The following is a 23,632-nucleotide window of genomic DNA, read 5'->3' as shown; positions in this document are numbered from 1 at the left end:
ACGGAAAAACTATGTTTTGTAAATCGATAGAACATTTCAAACTCTTTTGTAGGACGACATGTAATTTTCTAATGCTTCTCAAATATGAAACAAATTTACATGTTAAATCTGAGAAAGGACAATGGAATTCTTATTAGTTCGCGCGCTATCAGTAACACTATTGGGTAACATAAAACATTAAATGTTTGAAAGATTTTTTTATTATCTCTTTTATTTACACCTGTCCAGTAAAGGACATTCAATAAATTTGATGAATTTACAATAGTCGGCCAAAAGGGACATTATACTACAAGGGCATGTTGGAAAAAACAACTCAGTAGTTGTTTTTCCATTCTATATAAATTTACAATATTTATTGATAATTATATAATTTTAACGATTTATTTATTAATTAATTTCTTATAAATAATGATTAAGTTATTTCCATTTTTTATCAGGAGAGTTGATGGCTTAAATCCAGTGGCGCTTTGCTTTACAATCTTCTTGGATAGTTCTCTGTTATTAAGGAGTTTGCTAATAAATTTGGGTGACTGATTAGCTTGTTTCTATACTTGTGTGTTGTTTTTGTTATATACATACTTCATTTATGGTAGGTGTATTCGTGTCGACATGAATCAACCAGTCGGGAACATATTTTGGAGCTCCTAAGGCAAATTTCAAAAATTTGTTTTGAAATTTCTGTATTATTTTTATATTGGTTTTATGAGCACTGCCCCACAATTATATACCATAGCAACAAATTGGTTTGAATAAAGATTTATATAAAATAGCTCATTGTATGAGCTTCGTTTGGATTTAGTGCCTAGATACCAGTAAAGATTTTTGGTTTTTATCTCAAGCTGTTGTCTCTTTTTTTATATGAGTTTGCCAATTAAGTTTATGTTTCAAAGATAGAAATATCTTGTGTCACAAATATTTTTCATTATTAACTTTTCGGAGGAAACTGAAGATTGGGAGGACCCGGCAGTTTCTTTGTAATTAACAAAAATTAATTAATTAATTAATTAAAAATTTGACACATTTTATGATGATAGAGTTTATGGTTTCAATGTACACCCTAAAATATTATAGGGTTGTAACCAGTGGGTTGATTTTAAAAGATTATCCAAAATTTTGAATAATGGAAAGTTTCTACATTTTATACCCCAATTGTCAAAATTTTAATAGTCGCTAAAAATAAGTTTGTTTTTATTATGTTTATTTTTTACCCATATCGGAAAGTTATCGCAATTATACCTGAATCAGTTAGAAAGAGGGCAAAATATAAATTTATGCAAGTAAGTACTAATTTTATAAGAAAACTAGATGACCCGACAGACGTTGTCCTGTACTTATGGTTACAATACCAAAGTTTCAATTTTTTTAATAACCTATACTGATATTTACCAATTAGTTAAAAATTATTATGTTTTTTTACACCATAGTCTATATAGAAATGAATATACATCCATCCATATGAATCTTAAATACACAACTGCTTTAAATAAAATGATAAGAATATGCTTTTTTGAAAAATATTATAAAACATTTTTTTCTTATAATTAGTTCTTTTATCGATATCCGACGTTATTTTGAAAAAAAAAGAAATTACACCACTGAGAGGGATGTCATCCCCCCGGGAAATGGCAAGGGAGTCTAAATTTCACACCAATTGGAGCATAGTAAAAAAAATAGACCCAAAACACTCAATTGACTTGAATAAATATTCCGTATCCGATGGCAAAAATATGAAAATACTAACGTTTGTATGTAAAAAAAAACGGCACTTTTAGGGTTTTCCCGGCAATTATTCGATTTTTTTCTCGCCGTAAGAACCATCCTTGGTCATCAATGAACATTTTAAAAAAAGAATTGACCAAATTGGTCCAGGCGTTGTTGAGTTATGCGCTTACCAACACATTTTGCGATTCATTTTTATATATAAGATATTGTCAGTTGTCTATAGTCAAGATGAAAAATTTAACTCGTAGATGAGATTTGTTAGTATTAATTACATTACTTAATGTATCTATTGATAAATATATCATTTTTTCTGGGTTTTTATTTTAATATTATTTGCTTATATATTTATTGTTAATGTTCAAATGTGAAATGTTCTTAATACATTTCTGTGGGGTTTGGGCAACTTGAGCATTAATACTTTGTATACGTACCGTAAATTACTACCAACTTTATTTCTGCTCAACACTAATATCAGATTGAATCTAAGTATCACGAATTAGGCCCTACAATTAGTTTTTCCTAATATTTTATGCCCAAAGAATGTAATTTCGAAAATTTATTGACTAAAGTATTTTGTTTGAAATTAAATCATTTGAATTTTTCTTATGGTAATTACCAAAAAACCAAATTACTCAAATTGTTGGAAGAATCTTGTACTAGGTGTACGAACTTCCCGATACGTGTAACGTTCGTCCAAATCAATAACAAGTCAGTTTTATATGTTTAGATAAAAAAATTAACCGTTTTCTAAAAACTAATTAATGCGATCTTTCAAACAAACTTATATCATATGTACTAATAATAATTATAGTACAGAAACACTTACTTGTATGTGCTAAAATTTCTCATAGACTTCTAATATATTAGACCAATAAATCTATCACCATGTCTATTTAAAAAAAAATCAAAAGGATGTAACAATTATGTACGATGAAAAGGCGCACTTTCTTTATCAATACGATTAATAGCAAAACCATCGAAAAATAAAATTTTTGCATATCATCTCGTTTTGAAGCCTTCGTTTTGAACCATAGAGAAAGTGGGTGTGTGTAGTATGTATGTAAGCCTGTGCGGATACAACTTTTCGTCCACGAATTTTATAACACTGAATAACCGACTTGAGTAATTCATTTTTTGTCACTTGTATTAACAAAATGAAGAACTGATTAAATGTAAAAAATGACAAACCAATAAACCAAATAAAAAACCATTTTTTTTTGAAGTTCTATATATTTTGTAGAAAAATTGTGCATCGTTTCAGTTTATTAATAAATAGTATTTGCATGTACTATAATATGTAAAAATCATAAGTTTTTGATATTGATGAATAATATCAAAGAAGATAAAATAACGGGTGGTCCTAGTGATCTAGTGATCTAACGGTTTAGATATTTCTGTAAAGAAAATTCTTAGTTTTTTTCCCATATATCGCAACTTCGAATTCTGCAGGGTGTGGCCTACAGGCAAGTTGCTATCAATAAATTCAAATTTTTAAATAGGCCATCCATACATTGTGCACTGAACAGTTTAACAAACATTTGTTTAACGACCTGCTCAACTGGATATTTTTGTAATTAGTATTTTTAATTACTTCGACATAAAATTGAAATGTGCGAATGGAACAGTGTAGGTAGAGTTTCGTCACGTCACATAGAGTGGCGATAGTAGTGCCACTATAACTTTGTGGTACATTGGACGTTTTATGTCATTTAGCACGCCGCGCTGGCGTGAATTACAATTAAAAATCGATTCTTTTCATGGCTTTTTACGGTGCACTAATGATATTTATCGATCCAAAGCCATTTGGGACATAAATGCTAGTATAGGCTTTGCTATATAGAAGAAACGTTTAGAAGTAGCAAATTTTTACTAGGTTCAGCAGCAATTTGGCAGTTCATCTATATGTATTTTTATTGCAGCACTGTTCTTGGATAAACATATAATTAAAGTTAAAAATTGTCTACAATACGATATTTACTGAATTTATTAAATAATAGCATTTACGTGTATTATAATTAAATACATAGTCTATTTTCTGTATATTCAAATTGTAGAAAAATTAAAAAGCTTTTGTAGGGGGTAGGGGCACAAAGATCTAATTTGATTTTCAGTAATTATACTGTCTAAACTAATTGGACTGACTACATGGCCATATATAACATGCATTAAGCAAACTACTATCGAACTATTATCAGTATAATTCTCAGTTGATTCTAAATTATAGTAATATGCTATTTTACTATATTTTCTAAAATTGTCATTTGCATCATTTTTCCTTGGAGTAGGAAAGGATAGCCAGGAGGCAAACAGATATAACGTCTTTTATAATCTTAAAGTTATTTTACGAAATAATATCTATATTATTTAACCAATGTGAAATACAAATTTTAAGGGAACATTATTCCATTTCATTATGCCTATATAAACTTGATCTGTTTTTTCGATAGAAATAGTCATCAGCAGTAGTCGAATAAACTATTAACAAACTATTAGGTTAGTTGTTCTTCTAAAAATTTATTTGTTTCAATTCGGTCTGTCGATTTTTTTATTCAGTATTTCTTATTGTTTACACCTTTGCCAACATTCAGTTCGTTCTTTTTACCCCACCTACCTATATGCATTGATTGACGTTATATAAAAACCTGTTAAATCTAATTCAAAAACTTGTTGGAAGTGGCATTTTGCCTTAAGGCAAGTTGCATGAACTTTCCGAAATGTGTAATAATTGACCTAATCAATCAAAATTTAGGTTTACATATTTTTTTAGATATAATTTTGCTTGTATGTCCCAAAATTGTAGCATATTATTCCACATTTTAATAAATTTATATAACTTAACGAATTTTTATGAACTTTACACCATGTTATTTCATGAAAAACGTCAAAACATTTTTTTAAGAAACCTAATAAACTATTTTGTGAAATATTAAGCTTCAGTATAAGAAAATACTGGCACGATTACAAATACTGTATGTCCTCGTACGAAACTCCTCCGTGGCTCCTCCTTATCGATTTCCAATGGCTTTCAATTTGAAATTTGATAAAACATAAGATTAGGAAATTGGAGTTTTTGACAAAAACTTAAACTTCTTTTTCAGGGAGTTAATAACATCTTACAAAAACATTAAGCAAAGTATATGTAAAAATTATATTCAGGTATTATGAAAATCAAATAACTATCAACTAAAAAAAACTTATGGTATTAATCTTTATCTTCTGATAGCGACGTGGAATGAAATGAGGTGACAGCTGGTTACACATATTTTGCAAAACTTTGCTTGTTTTTGAAATAATGATGATGAACCATTTTACCCGTGGACTTCTAAATCCTACTCTGACCTACAGTAAATATAAATGTTCAGTTATCTTGCAATTTACAATAAACATTTAAACTTTGATATTATTATTATAGTTATTATTCATGGTGAAAGAGCCCTGTATCTAGTCACTTCTTTTCTCTCTTGATTATAGTTTACTTTTATATACACTATTTTTGAACTTTTGCTTTTATGCTTCTGTGACTGGAACTTTCCTGTATAATCTCATCTTGCTTAAGTCGTCGCTCATTCGCGTTTTTTTTTCGTACTTCCTAGAGCTCAAGCTTCTTTTACCTTCTAGAAATACTCATTCTTAGCGTTAGCATTACTTTAAAGGAGGCAAATAGATATTTATAAGCATTTAGATTCTAATGCTTTGAATAAATGAATACTTCATTTACACCAAGTTTTTGACCAAAATGCCTTACGGTAAATTTTACCACCACATTGTGATCGATATATTTTTTGTTAAAATTTGTCATCGACTAAACTTATATCTCTAATTGTATAAATTAATTTGTTTAAAACTTTTCATTTCATCCACTTCGGTTCCTGAAGATAAATTTTATTTAAGGGTGGACGTCAACTGCAATCAGCAGCTAGCTATGAAACGTAACCTTCAACCTACATGTGCACGAAAGACATTGCTTTTGATTAGAAGTGCTCAATGATCGGCTTACATCCACACACATACTTTTTCCAAATTTGGTCTTATTTGATTCCGAAAGATTAAAAACGTCTAGAAAACATAAAATTACATTTTTTGGGAAAACAAACTTCTTCGGGAAGTTAAAAACGAGTGCAGTGTGTTCAGTACATATCACCAACTTAAATATTCTTTCCACTCGTAATGCATATGATGTAGGGTAGGGCGGGGCACAAAGATCCAGTTTGATTTTCAGTCAAAACCAAATGAACTGCATTACAACACATAACACGCATCAAACAAAAAACTATCAAACTATGTTGAGTAAAATTCACAGTAATTCCTTATTATAGAAATATGGTTTTTAGCTATTTTTTAAAAAATTGTTATGTTTCTTTTTACACCATGGGCTAGATAAAAATGGACAGCTATCGGACAAACAGATACTGTGCCTCTTTTTCAATTTTAGAGTAATTTTACGAAATAATAGTTATAAATTATTTAACCGAAGCAAAATAAATATTTTATGGGCAAATTTTTACAAAAATTACGCCATATATAACATTGATCGGATATTATATCAGAAATATTCTACATCAGCAAAGTTGGAAGAATTATTACATTAATTCATCTATTGTAAAATTGCTTTCTTTACCAGATTTTCAGTCAAAACCAAATGAACTGCATTACAACACATAACACGCATCAAACAAAAAACTATCAAACTATGTTGAGTAAAATTCACAGTAATTCCTTATTATAGAAATATGGTTTTTAGCTATTTCTTAAAAAATTGTTATGTTTCTTTTTACACTATGGGCTAGATAAAAATGGACAGCTATCGGACAAACAGATACTGTGCCTCTTTTTCAATTTTAGAGTAATTTTACGAAATAATAGTTATAAATTATTTAACCGAAGCAAAATAAATATTTTATGGGCAAATTTTTACAAAAATTACGCCATATATAACATTGATCGGATATTATATCAGAAATATTCTACATCAGCAAAGTTGGAAGAATTATTACATTAATTCATCTATTGTAAAATTGCTTTCTTTACCAGAATTTACTTCTTTATTTACTATTTTTCATTGTTTACACCTCTTCCAGGGTAAAGGTGAAGATGGCCCTTCTTACCCCACCCACATGCGAGCTGCTATAGAGGTTTATATAAAAACATTTGTTAAATCTAACTTAGAATTAACAGTACATCTTATGAAACAATTATATAATGTATACCTAAAAATTATATTAAATCGGTCTCGTAAACTAAACAGTGCTCACAACAGAAAAAACTAACAACGAAAAAAAATACTTTTGTTATAGATTTTCAAACATTATCGTTTATCTTCTGATAGCACTTTTCTTGATTCGAGGAGATGGCTGATTACACAACTTTTACTCCGTACTTTCAATTATTAGTGTTAAAAAAATTATAACTATACTTGTTTTTGAGATATTGGTGGTGGACCTTTTTACTCACAGACACTGGATTGGATTCGAACCGTTCTGGAAAAACGTGCTTATTACTAAGGTGACCATACGTCACGATTTGGCCGGTACAGTCCCGGAATTCCATCTTGTGTCCCGGGTTTTTCTTAAAGCAATATTTGTCCCGTATCTATATCTTTTGTACCGGATTGTCCAGGTTTTTTCAAAAATTAATAAGTTAATTAATTAACAAAAATTTTGTAAACAAACCAACAAGGGCTAATTTATTTTAATTAATTTTGAAGAAAATTGAAGAAAATTGAAGAAAATTTTATACAAGGCTCGAAAATGAAAGGATCGAACGTAACGTAGAAGGACTGAAAGGAATGGGAAGAAGAAGAATGCAGATAATTGACGACTTACGCTTGGAAGCAGAAATTTTGAAAGTAAAATATATAGATAAATAATGTGTCAAAGGGCGGGGGTAACGACTTACCATGGATCTGCTTTCGGGCAGACTACCAATCCTTATCAATATTATTATTTTTTTATTATATATATATATATATATATATATACATGTATATATATATATATATATATGTATATGTATATACAGTGGTGTTGTGCTAATATTTTTTTTGCCGGAACGCTAAAATTTAAAATCCGGTTTAAAAAATTTGATATATTTCGATAAGAACTCACAAATCTAATATATTGACTTCTTATATAATTAACTCTATTATATACAGCTAGTCTACAAATTAAATTGTACAAGTATGAGGGAATCATTGAGTACATAATTTATATTCTTTAATAACATTAATTATATTTATTGTGGTATTATTTGTATTCATTATTACTTACAGGTATTTATTATGATATAAAAGTACTCAAGATTTATTACAATACTTTATAAGACTTAACCTAATAATACGATAGATAACCTATTACCTATTATACTATACTATATTATTGTATATCATAGGTAGATATCTATTATCAATCATACCGTGAGATGCCTACACCGCCATTAACTTATTATATACCTACATACCTTTTACTTCTTATAAATACTACTGTCTAATTTATATATTCACCTATATTATATAGGTTTACCTTATGCCCTATGTATTTTTTTTATTATCTCTACCTATCTATTGTCTATACCGAGATTTGAACCCAAGACCTCCGCGTGGCAGTCGCGCGCCTTAACCATTACCCTATCGGGTATCCCCACTAATAATATAATATGGGACGCACTGTTGTTTCTGCTGGTCATTTTCTAATTAATTAGATAATTAATACTAAGGTGGCGCGACGACACGCAAAAAAAGTCGGTTGATTGTAGCGTTACGGTGGTGTAGGGGTTAAGGTCGCCGCGTATCACGCGGCGGACCCGGGTTCGATTCTCGGTAGGGTTAATGTAGCGTGTAAGGGAAATTATATGTAATAGGATATATAGTAGATATAGATAGGTGTATTCGATGTACAATGTAGGGATTTGAGAGTATATGATGAAATATAGCGTATGGTATAGATGTAAGGCGTGTAGTATAGAATGCAACGTATAGGCATACGTAAGGCTATAAAAATACACGAATAGGAACCTATGATGTAGGTGTTAGCGTATAAAAAATGCGAATGAATATAAGATAAATTATAAATAATATAATAATTTAAGATAATTTATAAATATTATTTTTTCTATAAGAATTTTTATCTCGGTATTAAATATCTAAAATATCCAAAATATCCGTTAAGGCATCGATTACACCTTACTGCTGCCTTTGCCGTTATCACTTCATAGAAAATAATTAATGCACTTTTAAACGATTGTGTGCACTGTGCGACAATAGACATAGAACTATAGGTTTTATTAAATGTTTGAGTAACTTGTGCGAGCTGATTTTCTTAAGATGTTCTTAGTCTCGCAACTTACTGAATTTTAAAAATTCTAAATTTAAAAATATAATATAAAAATTATTATACCGCTGTCTGGAAGGGATGGCAGTTTATAAATATACGGACTAATACATACAGAATTTGGAATTTTTCTATAATCCGTAATATTGAGAAAGTTTGCATTAGACCTAAAAAGGGATGCTTATTTACCTAAGCTATGGAAATATATATGGACAAATTATATGATTTGCACATGCATCCTGTGCTCACTTAAACTAAACAATGATCATAATATATTTAATGAATTTTTAACAGTATTTACAAATTACATTCAAATCACCCAAAGCAAGTGGGTTAAAGTCGTGTAATTTCTTAATTTGCCTCCTCCCTTTGAATTTAAAAATGGATTTTTCTATGGGGCGTGTGCCTCACGTTGGGAATTACTAGTCTAGGAGTACAATTTTTTAATCTACTACCAGGTTAATCAATAATTGAGTGATCATCAATTCCACAGCACCTTCATCAGATTTTTAAAAGATCAAAGTTTCTATGAATATGCATACAAATCTCAAATTGTAGGCCGAAATTTAGACAATAAGTCTATTGAAATATCAGGGTATTTCTTTTGCTATAAAGTGTCAACCAATAAATTAATGTCAATAAAACAATGATTAAAAAAAATTGCCAATAAATGTTGGATTGTAAAAATTTACAAGCGATCGAACGGCTTATATTTTTGCCTTATATGGCAAAAAATTCATCCAATTATTAAAATATTACATTTTTTTGCAATTCTTATGATTTTGTATTTATAGAATTGCTTTTTCCGCTACAATCAATTTCCATTAAATGAATGTCTTAAATTATTTATTTTATTCGACTAACGCCCGCTATGTCCAACTTATATCCGAAATAATCGTGCCTCAGACACTTTTCGGTCTTAAAGTAACATATGTGAAATTTGAAATACACTACTGTATTGTAATTAATATTTCAGTTCATACACCTCAATTTGTAACTAAATTAAAAACGACTTTGATAAAACCAGTGGTGTTGTGCTAATATTTTTTGTCGGAACGCTAACATTTAAAAACTGGTTCATAAACCGGTTCAAAAACCGGTTCAAAAACCGGTTCTCATGTTTTTTCCGGTTCCGTTCGAAAAGGAAAGAAACAAAAATTATTACAAAACCCATTGTGTGCACATATATGTATGTTTATTGCAATAATAAGAACATTTAATAAAAATTAGTTAAATAATAATTTATAAAATTTACTTATTAAATCATTTTTTGTATGTAGCGATTTTTTTATATTTTTTCTTGCCGGAACGTGTTTCTTCCCAAAAATGATTTGCCGGAACGACGTTCCGGCGCGTTCCGGCTCGACAACATATATATATATATATATATATATATATATATATATACTCGTATATATACATGTATGTATGCATTTGTGCGTACTTGTATGTATTTATGAATGTATGGTTGTACATGTATAAACTACACATGTGCAAATATAATTGGATCGTGAATAGCTCCATATTAGTTGAATCAAACTCTTGGAAGTTCAGATACAGAAGCCAGAATGCGCAGTACAGGTATTCTCTCTCCTGCGATACAAGTGCACAATCTATTAATGTAGCACACGTTCCTCGGAATGAAGCCCCCGAGTTATTACTCCAAACTAAACGCGTTTATACAACGGAATAGCTTCGCAGAAATTGTTCCTGTATTAATTGTAATTATGTTTATTCGAGGTTAATTCAATTAAATGAACGGTAATGGCCTGACAAAACATACGTACTACAGTATTTGTATATACTGCGTAATTGTCATACTAATGATAACACTATTTCAAGACGTTGAAAGGTGTATTAATTTATGCTGAATTATTGTTTCAAAACTTGTAGTTTATGAATTTATTTTATTGTTTTTTTCTGTTTTCACTATACTATTCCATGTTCTTAGAAATAACTGCATTTATTATAAATTATATTAATACTATTAAAAAAGTTTCCCTAAGACCGTTCGCAACCGCTTTTAGAATATTTTACATTATTTGATAGGACACACCTCGTGGTGAGATCTAATGATAGTTCTTTCTAGAACATATAAATCTATGTGGAGTTTCTATTGAAAATAGCCTTCAGGGCAATTGCTGTAGTTCACAATTAAAGTCAATATGAATACTACTGGAAGACAACTCAAATGGTCCATCATTTGAGTTGTCCTCTAGTAGCATTCATATTGACTACCAATTTTTTCGTTCATTGACACTTGTTTGATTTGAACAATATTTCCAGTACTAGAAGAAATAACAGGCTTTCGAATAACTATTATTAGAAAGTGGTCCAACTAAACGCACTACCTGAGAACATAAATTATTTTATTTTTTTCAGCTAGCAATAAATGATATTTTGGCATGAATTGTTCTGCATAATGTGGTCTGAGTAAATATGAGTAGAATCACGTAAAAATTCTTTTGATAGTTTTTATGGTTAAGCCAAAAAGTGAGTTTGAAAGAAGGAGCCATTTTGGCATATTTTCAATGATATCTCGGCCATAAGATGAGGTACAAAGTTGAAAATTGGTATATCGCTTTTTATCAAATAGACATGTAAAATGGTGTATAAATTGTTTAAATACCCCAGGGGTCGATTCTCTATGGCAATGCGCTCATACCCTTTGTATTCTTCATTAGTAAGAACAATATATTTATTCAAATCCAAAACCAATTTAAAGAAAAGCAACCGTACTTTATTAACTTCCCGTAGGGTAAGTTATAGTATTTGTCCAAAAATTTAAATTGAAAATTTCAGCATAACTTTACGTTTCAAAGGCTTCTGAACATTTTGGCATAGGTACCTTAGAAAAAAATGATGTATGATACAATTGATACAATTTTTTTTCCACAATTTTGAGCGCATAGATCAACCGATTTAAATGATCAAGCCGATTGCAAAATACAGAGCAAAAAGTGCTAAAAATTATAGTTTTTGAGTTCATTAGACCTAAATTATTCAAGAAACATATTGCCATTTTTGACATTGTGAAGAAACGATTAGTTTTTGAAAAAGAAAAAAATTCTTTTTTTGATATCAAAATGTTTTCCATATTTCATTTCTTCAAATATCGAAAATGATTCAGATTTTATTTTAATTCTAGCTAAAATTTTAAAGCTCACTTATAAACTGAAATAAATAATTTTTACTTTGCCATTTAGTTCATATAATCTTAGAAATATGAGATTAGTTCCTTCATCATTCTAACTCCGCTTCATTAAGTGTTAATTATGAATTTTTCATGGAAACATATATTCAACGTTGACGTCTTATTTATAAGTTCTTATATTTTGTCTATAAAATACGAATGAATATTTATCATAATCCATTTGAAAATATTTAATATTTCTCAAATATTTCATTACGATACGGGAAGTTCCAGCAATTTGCCTTAAGATACGATGCCATACACCATTAGTTTAAGTTTACAGTTGTTCTTTTTATTAATGATTTTCACTTTAAAAATCAAAAAAATCATTCGAACACCAGCATATTAATTGACGACTTTATTACTGTTTACTAAACACGTCATTTACAGAAAATCAAACCAAATATAAAAATATTTTTCGCTATTTTATTTCCAATAATAAACATCGATTACTTAAATCAATCGAAGCGAGCATGAAATTGCGAAATGAAATGCAACGAATGTCCAGCGAATCGTTTAATATTTCGCGCACGTTCTTTCTGGAAGTGTCGAAAAATAAAATACATCACAAAATAAAGGAGTGGGTACTCAAACGTACTGGAAAATGCTACCGACAATTTTTCTCTTTTCCGATAACGTATTCCGTTCACATGCTTTTAAGTAATACGTGTAGTCATAGCCCTCCACACGTCCTATATGCATGCATACATATTCGCAATTCAGGTTACCCGCGAATAATATGGAGTATATATATAGTATATATATATTATGGTATATATATAGTATATTATATATATATTATATTATATATAGTATATATAATATGGTATATATGGAGATATATATATATATATATATATATATATATATATATATATAGGTCCAAATTTACTTTGCACAATTATATTTTGAAAACGAAACCAATTATATTACAAGAAATAACACATATCAAACAAACAACCATCTGACTTACGTTCAGTAAAACTCCCAGCAAATTCCTCATTGTAAAAATGTGTTTTTGGGCTGTTTTTCAAAAATTTGTAACCTGGTCCATTTTGCTCCATTGGTGGGGACGGTCTGGGGCCAAACAAGCCCAATGTCTTATTTTAATTTTAAAGGGATTTTACAAAATAATGACTACATCATGCGAGCAAAGCAAAATATAATATTTATGATTGTTGTTGAAAAAATCTTCACTTTACTGGTTTTCGAGATATCAGTGGTGGATTTTTTTACCCGCGTACCTTTAAGCCCCGCTCTAAAATATTACAATATGAAATTTTAAAATGACTACAGTGTGACTGCGAATCGCACATCTATTTTTCATGCATCTAGTAACAAGAATTAGGATATTTTTTTATTTTTTTTTATAATTTGTACTTAAAGAACGCGTAAAGGCTCTAAATTTTTACCCTCCTACCACAAACCCCTATTTTGTAATAGTCATCTCAGTACACGAGTAATTTATATCCCACTTTCAGTTAATATTTTTCACTGATTAAAAGTTTTGTTTAAAATTACTATTATTACTTAATAACTATTATTTATTCAGGGTTGTCTATTTCTTACATGGTTTTTAAATTTGAGACCAATTTTTTTCATTCTGATTTATTTAAATTTTATATGATTATTATGATATAGCGTTGAAGCTATTTCAAAATAGTAATTTTGGCAGTCCAATCATTTTCTCGATAACTAACCAATTATTGTCATTTTATGAACCTTTTTCATTTAAATTTGGTCAAGATTTTTTTAAACTTATTGAAAAGCATGAATTTTATCCCTTATGTTTGTTGAAACATTTTTAAAACTATTTTTAGATGTTTGCGACAGCAAGGTTACTAACGATAAAACTAGATGTGTCAAATTATCGATAGATGATCGACAATTAAATCTTGTATTGTCAATAACATATTTGTAAAAAATTAGTTATTCAATCATCACTTACAATCGGTAAACTCAAACAATTATATAGAATTTATTAAACCATTATTATTAACTTCCCGCAGGTAAAGTTATAGTAATCGCAAAAAAATCGAAAATGATAATTTTCATAAATCTTTGCATTTCAATGATTTTGATCATTTTGCAATACCTTGAAAAAATTGATGTATGTGTGTGTATGTGTGCGGATACAAATTTTTGTCGACAATTTCGGAAACACCGATCAACAGATTTTAAAAATTCAAAAAACATTTCATTCCTATAGATAGGGAGACATTCTGACTAGTTTTTGGCAAAGGTAGGTCTAGCCGTTCCGAAGATACGGGGCAAAAAGTGCCAAAAATGGTAACTCGGTTTTTAATATAACGGAGCGTCCGATTTTAATAATTCAAAAAACATTTTACTTGTATTAACAAGACGAAGAACTGATCAAGTTTCCATGAAGGCAGGTCTAGTGGTTTTGGAGATCTAGTAGAAAAAGTAAAAAAAGTACAAAAATGCTTGGCGGCACAACAAATTATCAGATATTTTATGGAAGTTTTAATAATGTCTATCGGTTTTCTTTACATTTTTATGGGTTCCGTAACGTCATTTGTTCGTTCAACTTACGACGCGGCGCTTACGCGCTTCAATATTTCGCCTCTATGCAGTGCAATTGCTCCAGCAATTTGCCTTAAGGCACGACGCCATACACCACTAGTTCAAACTGTTATTGAATGTTAGATGATTTGATAAATTTATTCAAGGTTTTTGACTCTGAATTAATATAATTAATGTAATTAATGGGAATTATCATTAGATTCTCTGAAAATTTTCAAGTATAACATAGCATTTTCACACGCCTATTATTTCTTCATAAGTAAAATGTTCAAAAAATCATCTAACCAGGAAGATAAAATATTCACAAATAAAAAAGATTCATTAATTCTTTGTGCATAAACGTGAAATCCCAAAAACAGCACAAATAAAGTTTGACTGTATAGTGTTCCTATACAGAATATATCCGAATATATATTTTATGTACTTCTTTATGGCTGATAGATATTTTTGAATTGACATACAAAAATGTATTATTTTGTAGTAAAACAAATACATAAAATCGCAATGCAAATAAATTTATAAAAATTCAGTCGAACATGCGTGAATGTGACAATTCAATAACCGAACGACATTTCAATAAACGAGTTATATGTATCGGACGTAAATATTGTATGTAAAAAGTCGACGTTGTTTTGAAATGAAAAAATGTATTGAGATATGTTTCTGAATCAATCATTTTTGTAAAATATAGAACGAATTGAATGAAAAGATCATGAGGAAAAGAATTCAAGTGTGCTATACCTTGTAAATACTTTTACAGTATGCACGATTGAAACATATAATGAAATTCGGATATTCCAATTTACGAATATGTGATAAATATGTATTTAGTTTCTCGATAAATTGCAAAACATTTAAAACTTAAGTAGGAATAAATGGCATTTTATCTCAATGAAATTTTCAGTAACTTCCAGGCATGGGCAAATAATCGACTTAATCATCTTATTGATTATCAATTTATTAATTTATAAGCGATTTACGGATTTAGTTATATTTTGGACAAATAGTTTAAATATTACTTAGAAACCCATCATTTCAATTCATTACCTTTAATAAACTTTTATAACTGAACCATTTTTCGTATTCCTTTAATATTTCATGATGATTGTTAAAACCATTTCATTCATATGTTAACTACTTTATCACTATGTGAGAATCGTTAAAATGGGCAAGAAATTCTAACAATTAATTATGCAGAAACGGCCGGGCCGATCTTTTGAATTTTATCGGTTTTTGGCGATCATTGTGAGAAAGTTATTGTCAGTCTTTTTTATTTTCATCAAACTACAACTGCCTGAAAGGGCATTCAATAATTGCTGTGACTAAGATAATAAATAAAATTTTAAAATACTACCCATTTGTAGTATTACAAGACTGTATAATATTACTTTTTATAAAAATAATGATAAAGTTAATTTTAGTATAGAGTATTCTACGTTGGGGTTGTGCCAGCAAAAACAGCATTAACATTTTATAGAGGTTATAACAAATCCCTGAGAACTTGTTTCTTGGCACCCAGGTATATTCCGCCTATTTAACTAGGCCATAAACAAGCATAATATACAGGAAAATCATGCAAGAACAGCTGGAAACATGCCCATTTTGAATGAAAAACTTTATTATTTAGTTGAAAAAACTTTATATAATTGCTAATTAAAAGTTCTATTTACAAAGGATTAGCTTTAATTTTTGCACATGGTTTGTCTGTATGTAAGTGGTTAGGGCTATGGGATTTTGGATTAGAGGTCCCAAATTCGATACCCATTTTGAGCAGACTAATGTTGAGCAGCAGTGACATCGGTTTTCATTTCTAAAAATAGATAGCAATATTATGTTTTCAAGTAAAAATATTCATTAGCAGGAATTGCTGCACCAATAAAAAAACATCACTATTACGGAAATTGCAATAATTAATTGTCGGAGAAAAATGGACAAAATGGTGAATATGGACAAAATAACACAGTTGTCTTGTTTAAAAATTGATTAGTTTTAATAACGTGTTCCCGACTATATAATGTTAAAGAAGCCCTAATAACAATCCTGTTAGGCATCAATGGGAGCGCCTTCAAAAGTTAATTTTGAACATTTTTCTCTCATGTTTTTTGGGGAATTTCTATAATTTATTGATATTCGTAATTATTTAAATTGAAATCAATTAACTCGTGCCAGTACTAGTGATTTTAATCAATTTTATTGCAATAATCTGGTGTTCACTGAATATGAATAATTATTCATATCTATTCCATTTCGTACAAAATGACATACTTGTACAATGGATAAAATGACATTTTGCAAGTATTACTGATCATAGATAAAAATATGCAAAAAATGCAATAAACAAAAAAAATCCACCAATAAAAAATATACTTGCATTTGTTGCACCCTTTTGTACAAAATTGTAGCCTTTGGGTCATGCTTCATGTGCTGATAATCCGAAAAGGACAAAACGATTTATTTGTAAACTGCCTTCTTACAAATCAGCATTTCAGTACATCCTTACACTATTTGTCATTTTGTCAAAATAACACAAAGTGTTAAATAACACAATATGTTAGGGACGCCAGGGAACTCAAGAGTTCAACTTTTTGCAACCACATTTGGAACTACATCCTTTTTTGCAGTTGCAAAATGTGACTTGAGAATTCTTGCGCTGGTGGAAGTAATGTCTATACTGGCTCCAATGTGTTATCGATCAACTTCCAACCCCAGTCTTTTGGGCCTAGTCGGTTACTAAGATACATTTGAACTTGGTAATTAATTCGAAAAAGATGTTGATGAGCAGCTACTAAGGTTGGAAGCATACAAAGTAATTGTACTTGCTTTTTATTGCAAGTATTTTTATCGAATCAGGCGTATCGAAACTTATATAAGCAAGTTTTTTTTTTGGAAGCTTCGTACATATTATTTATAATTACCGCCGTTGTTTTTACTAACCCTAATTTACAAATATTATTTTGCAATAGTTCTGAAACAAACAAAATCACTATGAACCCGTGAAATTGGCTTACTGGGAAAACCACATAAAAAAATGCGCGGAGCACACCACCTCGTAGGTGGCGCTTGATCGTATTTTCCATATTGATACATTTTTGTAGATAATTTTATGCTCTCCAATTTTGTCTCATGTAATTTTGCAATAGAACTTACCATTTAGCTGAAAATCGAGAAAAAGGTCATTTTTTTTACCTTGATGCACAGGAGCGATGAGGACTTTTAAGATTTCTTGCATAATTATATTTTAAGTAATTTTACCAAGTTGCAGCCTATTATGAATCATTGTAACCTTGAATTCTTAAATTGACAGGACTATAAGTCATTTTGTCCATAATTCCTCTATTGCATAGATAACTGTTTGGGCTGCTTTAAAACCGACGTGGTTCGTTAAGTCAAATCATCACAACTCTTAGACCCTTAATTTCTGATCGCTGTTCCAATAATGGTACTAATAAAAAAATAGTTGCATAAATCAGTTGATTGTCATTTATCTGTCTTTAATGCAATTTGTAACCGTATGTTTTGTGTGCTTTCAGCTCCTACAGGGGAATACTGATACCTCAGGTGTTGTTGAACAGATCCTCGAGCCTCCTGTGCTAACATCACGCATTCGAATCATTCCCTATAGTGAACACGTCAGGACCGTCTGCATGAGGCTCGAACTTGTGGGTTGCAATTGGAAAGGTTAGTCTTGCCTTATTGTAAACTAAAATATGTTGGTCCAATATTGAATATTTTAGTTTTAAACAAAATGGGAAAAATGACAAATTGCTGGAACTTTCCGTACCGTGATATAGAATTTTTAAAAGCTTTAAATGTTTTTCATAATATTTAATTGTTTCTTCAAAACGCTGCTTAGAGACGATTTGCGGCCGCTGTCTTACACATCATAAATCTTGGTACTTATTAATAAAATCTTTAAAAGGTATATAATAATTTGATATAGATAAGTATGGTGATCATTTTTGAACACTCAATACCGTTTTTTCTTTTTTGAATTATTTCTTTTACACATCTTTAGAGCTTCCTACACATTTTGGCATACCTTTTAAAAAAAATGGATGTGTGTGCGTATGTATAAATACAGTTTTACGTTCAACTTTTCGGCAGCACCAATCAACCGATTTGGATTATTAAAAAAAAATTGATTCCTAAGAATGAGTGCTGATTAAGTTTTTTGCAAAAGTCGGTCCAGCCGCTTCGGAGATACGAAGCAAAGAGTGCGGAAAATGGAAATTAAGTATGTGAGAAAACAGAACATCCGATTTGAATGATTCAAAAACATTCAATTTGATATGATAAAGATACGTGGTGATTTGTTTTTGACAAAGACAGGCCCAGCCGTTTCACAGATAAGGAGCAAATGGTTATTAAATTTTCAACAACGGCTTAACTGATCATTGCGCAAAACTGACAAACGTTTGTACTCAACGAGATACATCGAATGACTTTCAAATTTTTGAAATCGTTTCATCCGTTTTTGAGTAAATGTCGACGAAAGGTCAAAAATCGACTCTCTCTCTCTCTCTCACACACACATACTTTTTCCAAATTAGATCTCATTCGATTCAGAATCACTTGAAACGTCGAGAAAACTTCAAGTTAGCGAATCGGATTTTTTTTATGCAAACATATACATCGGAAAGTTAATAATAAATAATCTGATAAGTACATACAAAAAAATGTTTTTCTTATTACAACTAATTGTAAAGAAATAATCTTTTGTTAGTAGTATGTGCTTTTTAAATAATTTTTTTTGATATTATCATTAATTAATAAAATGCCACTTACACCTAGTTATTCGTTTTAAGTTAAATTGTTGCACAAAGTATTAAATTCTACTTATTTTGTCCGTTTGATTACAAGTGAAATAGTTTGCATTAAATTCATAAATGGCGCCTTTTGATTGGTGACGTCATGGCATTTCTGTCCAGATCTGGTAATACCTAATAAGGGCATTAAATTTTTAAAAATTAACGCATATTCAGTTGTCGATCGACACTTGAAGTGATCGGATGTGCCCGTCGGTTGTCGGTTGTCGGTATAGTGTTAATTCCGCCATTTTGTGATTTACCGCGTGTGTTGTGTAATTTTAATGAAATTATTTGTGAATAAAATGGTAAGTTCTCGATTTTACTTAGTAATATTGTTAATTACTGTTAATTTCAGTGTAATACGTAAATCGCTATATAACAAATTCGGATTTATTATACAAATTTTCTATTGCGTTGTATAGGAACCGCGCCAATAGTAACTTACTGTCAAAATTTGTACAAATCACTTCATTGGTGTGGCGTTATATGAAGGCCCCATAATAAGGAAGCAATACATTATGGATGCATCTTATTTAATTGAAGAGTTAATTTAATGATATGCTAAAAATGTGGATCAAAAACTAAACTGGGGGCTTTAATTTATTAGTTAAAAAGGGGCTAATTCTCGCATGAAATAAGTGTTCTGTTACGGGTATATATATATCCCCTTAATTTAGTTCACGATTATAATCGTTATATTAAACCAATTATACACACTTATCGGAAAAGCCATGCAACTTAAAGGGAAAGACTGCTTTAGAGGCTTCAAAAATCGATTTTTTTTAGGAATTTTTAGGTAAAGAAATAAATATTTAATTTGATATTTCAACATTTTTCTCTAATATTCTTCATTAAAATATGTTATAATATAATATGCCGGATAAAAGTATTTTGCCGAGGCGCCTCGAGTGTGCATGTGTCGTTTGGCGGGAACAAATAAACCAAAACAAATTTATATTTTCAATAGAAAAGATTCTAGTTAAACCTATGAAATCTAAAAAGTAAGACATTCAATAATTTTTGGCAGCCTAAAAAATTTTTTTTTGAAAAAAGGTTGTTTAAAAAGTGAGTTAATTATAACTTTTTTAAGCTTTTTTAGATTCAACTAGATGAGAATTTGATTCTGAATATAATCCATTTTGTCTCATTTCGATAGGTAGTTAGCTTTTGTATTTTTCCCGCCAAATAGGAAAAATACATAGCTTTTTAACAGTTTGAGGCTAACGGCTCATACGATTGTAGACCCATAACAATACCTTCTATGCTGAGTGGCATCTTGTCTTAAGATGGATGAATTTTTTGGTATATATAAACTATTGATTTAATTGATTTGAATTAAGACTTCTGGCTGCTATTTAGTTCATTTAGGCAATCAAAGTTTCGCTTTCACTAAAACTAATTATTCTGATGTTCAATTGATGTCTTTCAGGACAAATTGATACTAGTTGAATGTGGCATTTTGCCTTAAGGCAAATTGTATAAACTCCCCTAAATTATTCATAATTGACTTAATCATCTGAAATCGAGATTAAGATATTTAGATAAAATTTTCAACTGCGCGATTACGTATATCATGTACGTAGTCTCTGATATTATTTAATGATTTTTTTTTATTACAATCTGTCGCACCTTTTCACACATTCAGTAATTGTTTTGACTTTTTATTATATGGATTTTTGAATGAATGGCAACCCAGTAGTTGTTCAATCCAACTATGACTGATTAACTATACTCGAAGTATTTGCTAACATTAATGATTTAAATTAATGGTGACATTTTTTACACAACTAGAGAAGTTCTGTAGACTGCTGACTTACTTTTTTGCTAATTCCAAAGCTATTTCTAATGGCTTGACTTATCTTTTTGCAAACCTAATGGCGGTTCCTCCTTGTCCAAATTATTCCAATTGTGAAATGCAAGTTTTGACTTATAGCATCATCAAGCGAATTTTGGCACAAATTATCAAAGCATATTTTTTCAAATTTTGATGAATTTTTAAAATCAAACTATTTGTTGTAGGGCCGTAATATTTCAATATGTTCTTCATGAACATGATCTATCTATTAATTACTAAGAAACTGTTTGGCCGACCTTTGTTCAAAAATAATCAGCACAATTCCCAAATGATATCTTCTGAATAGTTTTTGTATTTCCAAAAACGGTTCAAAATTGCGGGCTAAAACTAGGGCAATTTTTTTTTCACTTCTCCGCTATTTACAATGCCTGATCGTCGTCTGAATTTTTTTTTGGGACATCGAGGAAACATAAAATTAGCAAATCTGATTTTTTGCGAAAACAAACTTCTCCTTCAGCAATTAATTTATTAATATCGGTTAATAATAGTAATAATATAATCAATGTGTGAGTGAAATTATGCTTTAAAGCAAGTTTGTAAATACATAAATGTGTATATAAACGTCCTAAAAACAATTGAGATACAGCTATTTTGATAAGATTTTCAACTATTTCAAAAATGAAGTCAATGAAAATTATAGTTGATATCTTTCTAACAAACTTGAATAATTAGTAATTAATCAAAGTGTACAAACACATATTTGTATGTCCTAATAGAACGGACGTTAACTTCAATAAATGTTTGTGATTCAGCCATTTTTCATAAAACTATAATATTTTAGGATAGTCGTTTGAACTAGAGTTCCGTTATGAATCCTATCGGCATGTTGAGATTCCTTGAAAATGCAAAAAAAATACATTTAGTTGCGAAGAAAGGGTCTAAAAACTAATCAACCTGATTTCTTGTTTTCTGATAGCGATGGGCGTTTAAATTTCAGTTAAATCGTTTCAGCATTTTTTGCGAAAACATAGACGAAAGAGTTTGCACTTTTATGGTAATTCTTCTGACACCTACTACTGTAGAACCTCGTTTATCCGGACCTCAATAATACGGATTCGCGATTGTCCGGTCTACCAACCGCGACCAATTTCTATGCAATTCGAATGTTTGCATGATTAATGCTGAAGTTTAGTATATGTATTAGAAATGGGTAGCTCACTTCGGAGTTATCACTCCGATACAACCCTCCCTCGGAGTGAATCCGAGTGGAGTTGTCTCGTCGGATTTGTCATATCCGACTTCCATATTACTGGGAAGCTGCTTTGGTAAGGAAGCTGTCGCTTTCTCGTCTCACAGGCAGTTTTATGACCTTTTAGGAATACTTTTTTTTCAGAAAATACAAAGATATTACTTCAAAGATACAGAACAATGAAATTGTGTTCAAGTGTGAATAGCTTCAATGTATAATTTATTGAATAGTAAGGGGTCATATTTCTAACCACGATAATCTTTGGCCGTGAATGACGGCAATCAGGACAAAACGAAAATCCCGAAACAAAATACATTGAATCTGGTTTTTCCATAGTCTGAAATAACAATACTTCAGAGTACAAAATATATCAGTGACGTCAATAGTATTTAAGCAGCAAAAAATATATAGTATTAAATTTTTACTTTTACACAATTATATAATTGTTTAAAAGTAATAATATGCTAATTGATCTACCTGATATATATCATTAATTCTCGAATGGAAATTGCAGAAGAAAAAATTAGAAAGCAGAAGTATAATTATTTGGTGAAAATATTATATGATAAATATTTTGCTTTTATTACAAAGTATACTACATTATTTTTATATAAAATTAATCAAAAAAATGAATTATTTTCTCATTAAAAGAAAATATTTAAATTGAATTTGATTCTCAAGTTTTGCGTTTTTATTTTGGTCAACACTGTTAAAATTATGAGTCATTGAGTCTATCATCTGGTCGACCGGAAAGTTTTACAACTCGTCATTTATTTGTGAATTATTTAGAAAAAATATTTTATTGATGTTTTTTTTTTTAATTTTTTTCACTCATAAATTTACATTTCAAAAAATTAAATGGAATTTGACAAATCTTTAGATGCATAAGCAACACAATATAGGACACATTTATGTCGAGTATTTCGGTTTCAATGTTGTCGGAGTCGTGGAGTTGTTAAGCGGATATAACTCCTCCCTGAAGCGGAGTCAAATCCG

General features: G+C 29.9%; 1 protein-coding gene across 1 annotated transcript in view; it reads left to right on the top strand.

Annotated features, from left to right (window-relative positions):
- The window catches only part of LOC113366474 (discoidin domain-containing receptor 2-like), a 463,043-nt gene that overhangs the window by 169,315 nt on the left and 270,096 nt on the right, over positions 1-23,632 (top strand). Inside the window, exon 5 of the mRNA XM_026608082.1 lies at positions 18,315-18,462. Within this exon, the coding sequence (XP_026463867.1) occupies positions 18,315-18,462 (148 nt within the window). The remainder of the gene's footprint in view (positions 1-18,314; positions 18,463-23,632) is intronic.

This window comes from Ctenocephalides felis, unplaced genomic scaffold (assembly GCF_003426905.1).
Source record: "Ctenocephalides felis isolate EL2017-DRISC unplaced genomic scaffold, ASM342690v1 CF-g0.4_SCAFFOLD_01170, whole genome shotgun sequence".
NCBI classification, from domain to species: Eukaryota; Metazoa; Arthropoda; class Insecta; order Siphonaptera; family Pulicidae; genus Ctenocephalides; species Ctenocephalides felis.
Note: the sequence above shows the minus strand (reverse complement) of the source record. Positions and strands in the feature narration are given on the sequence as shown.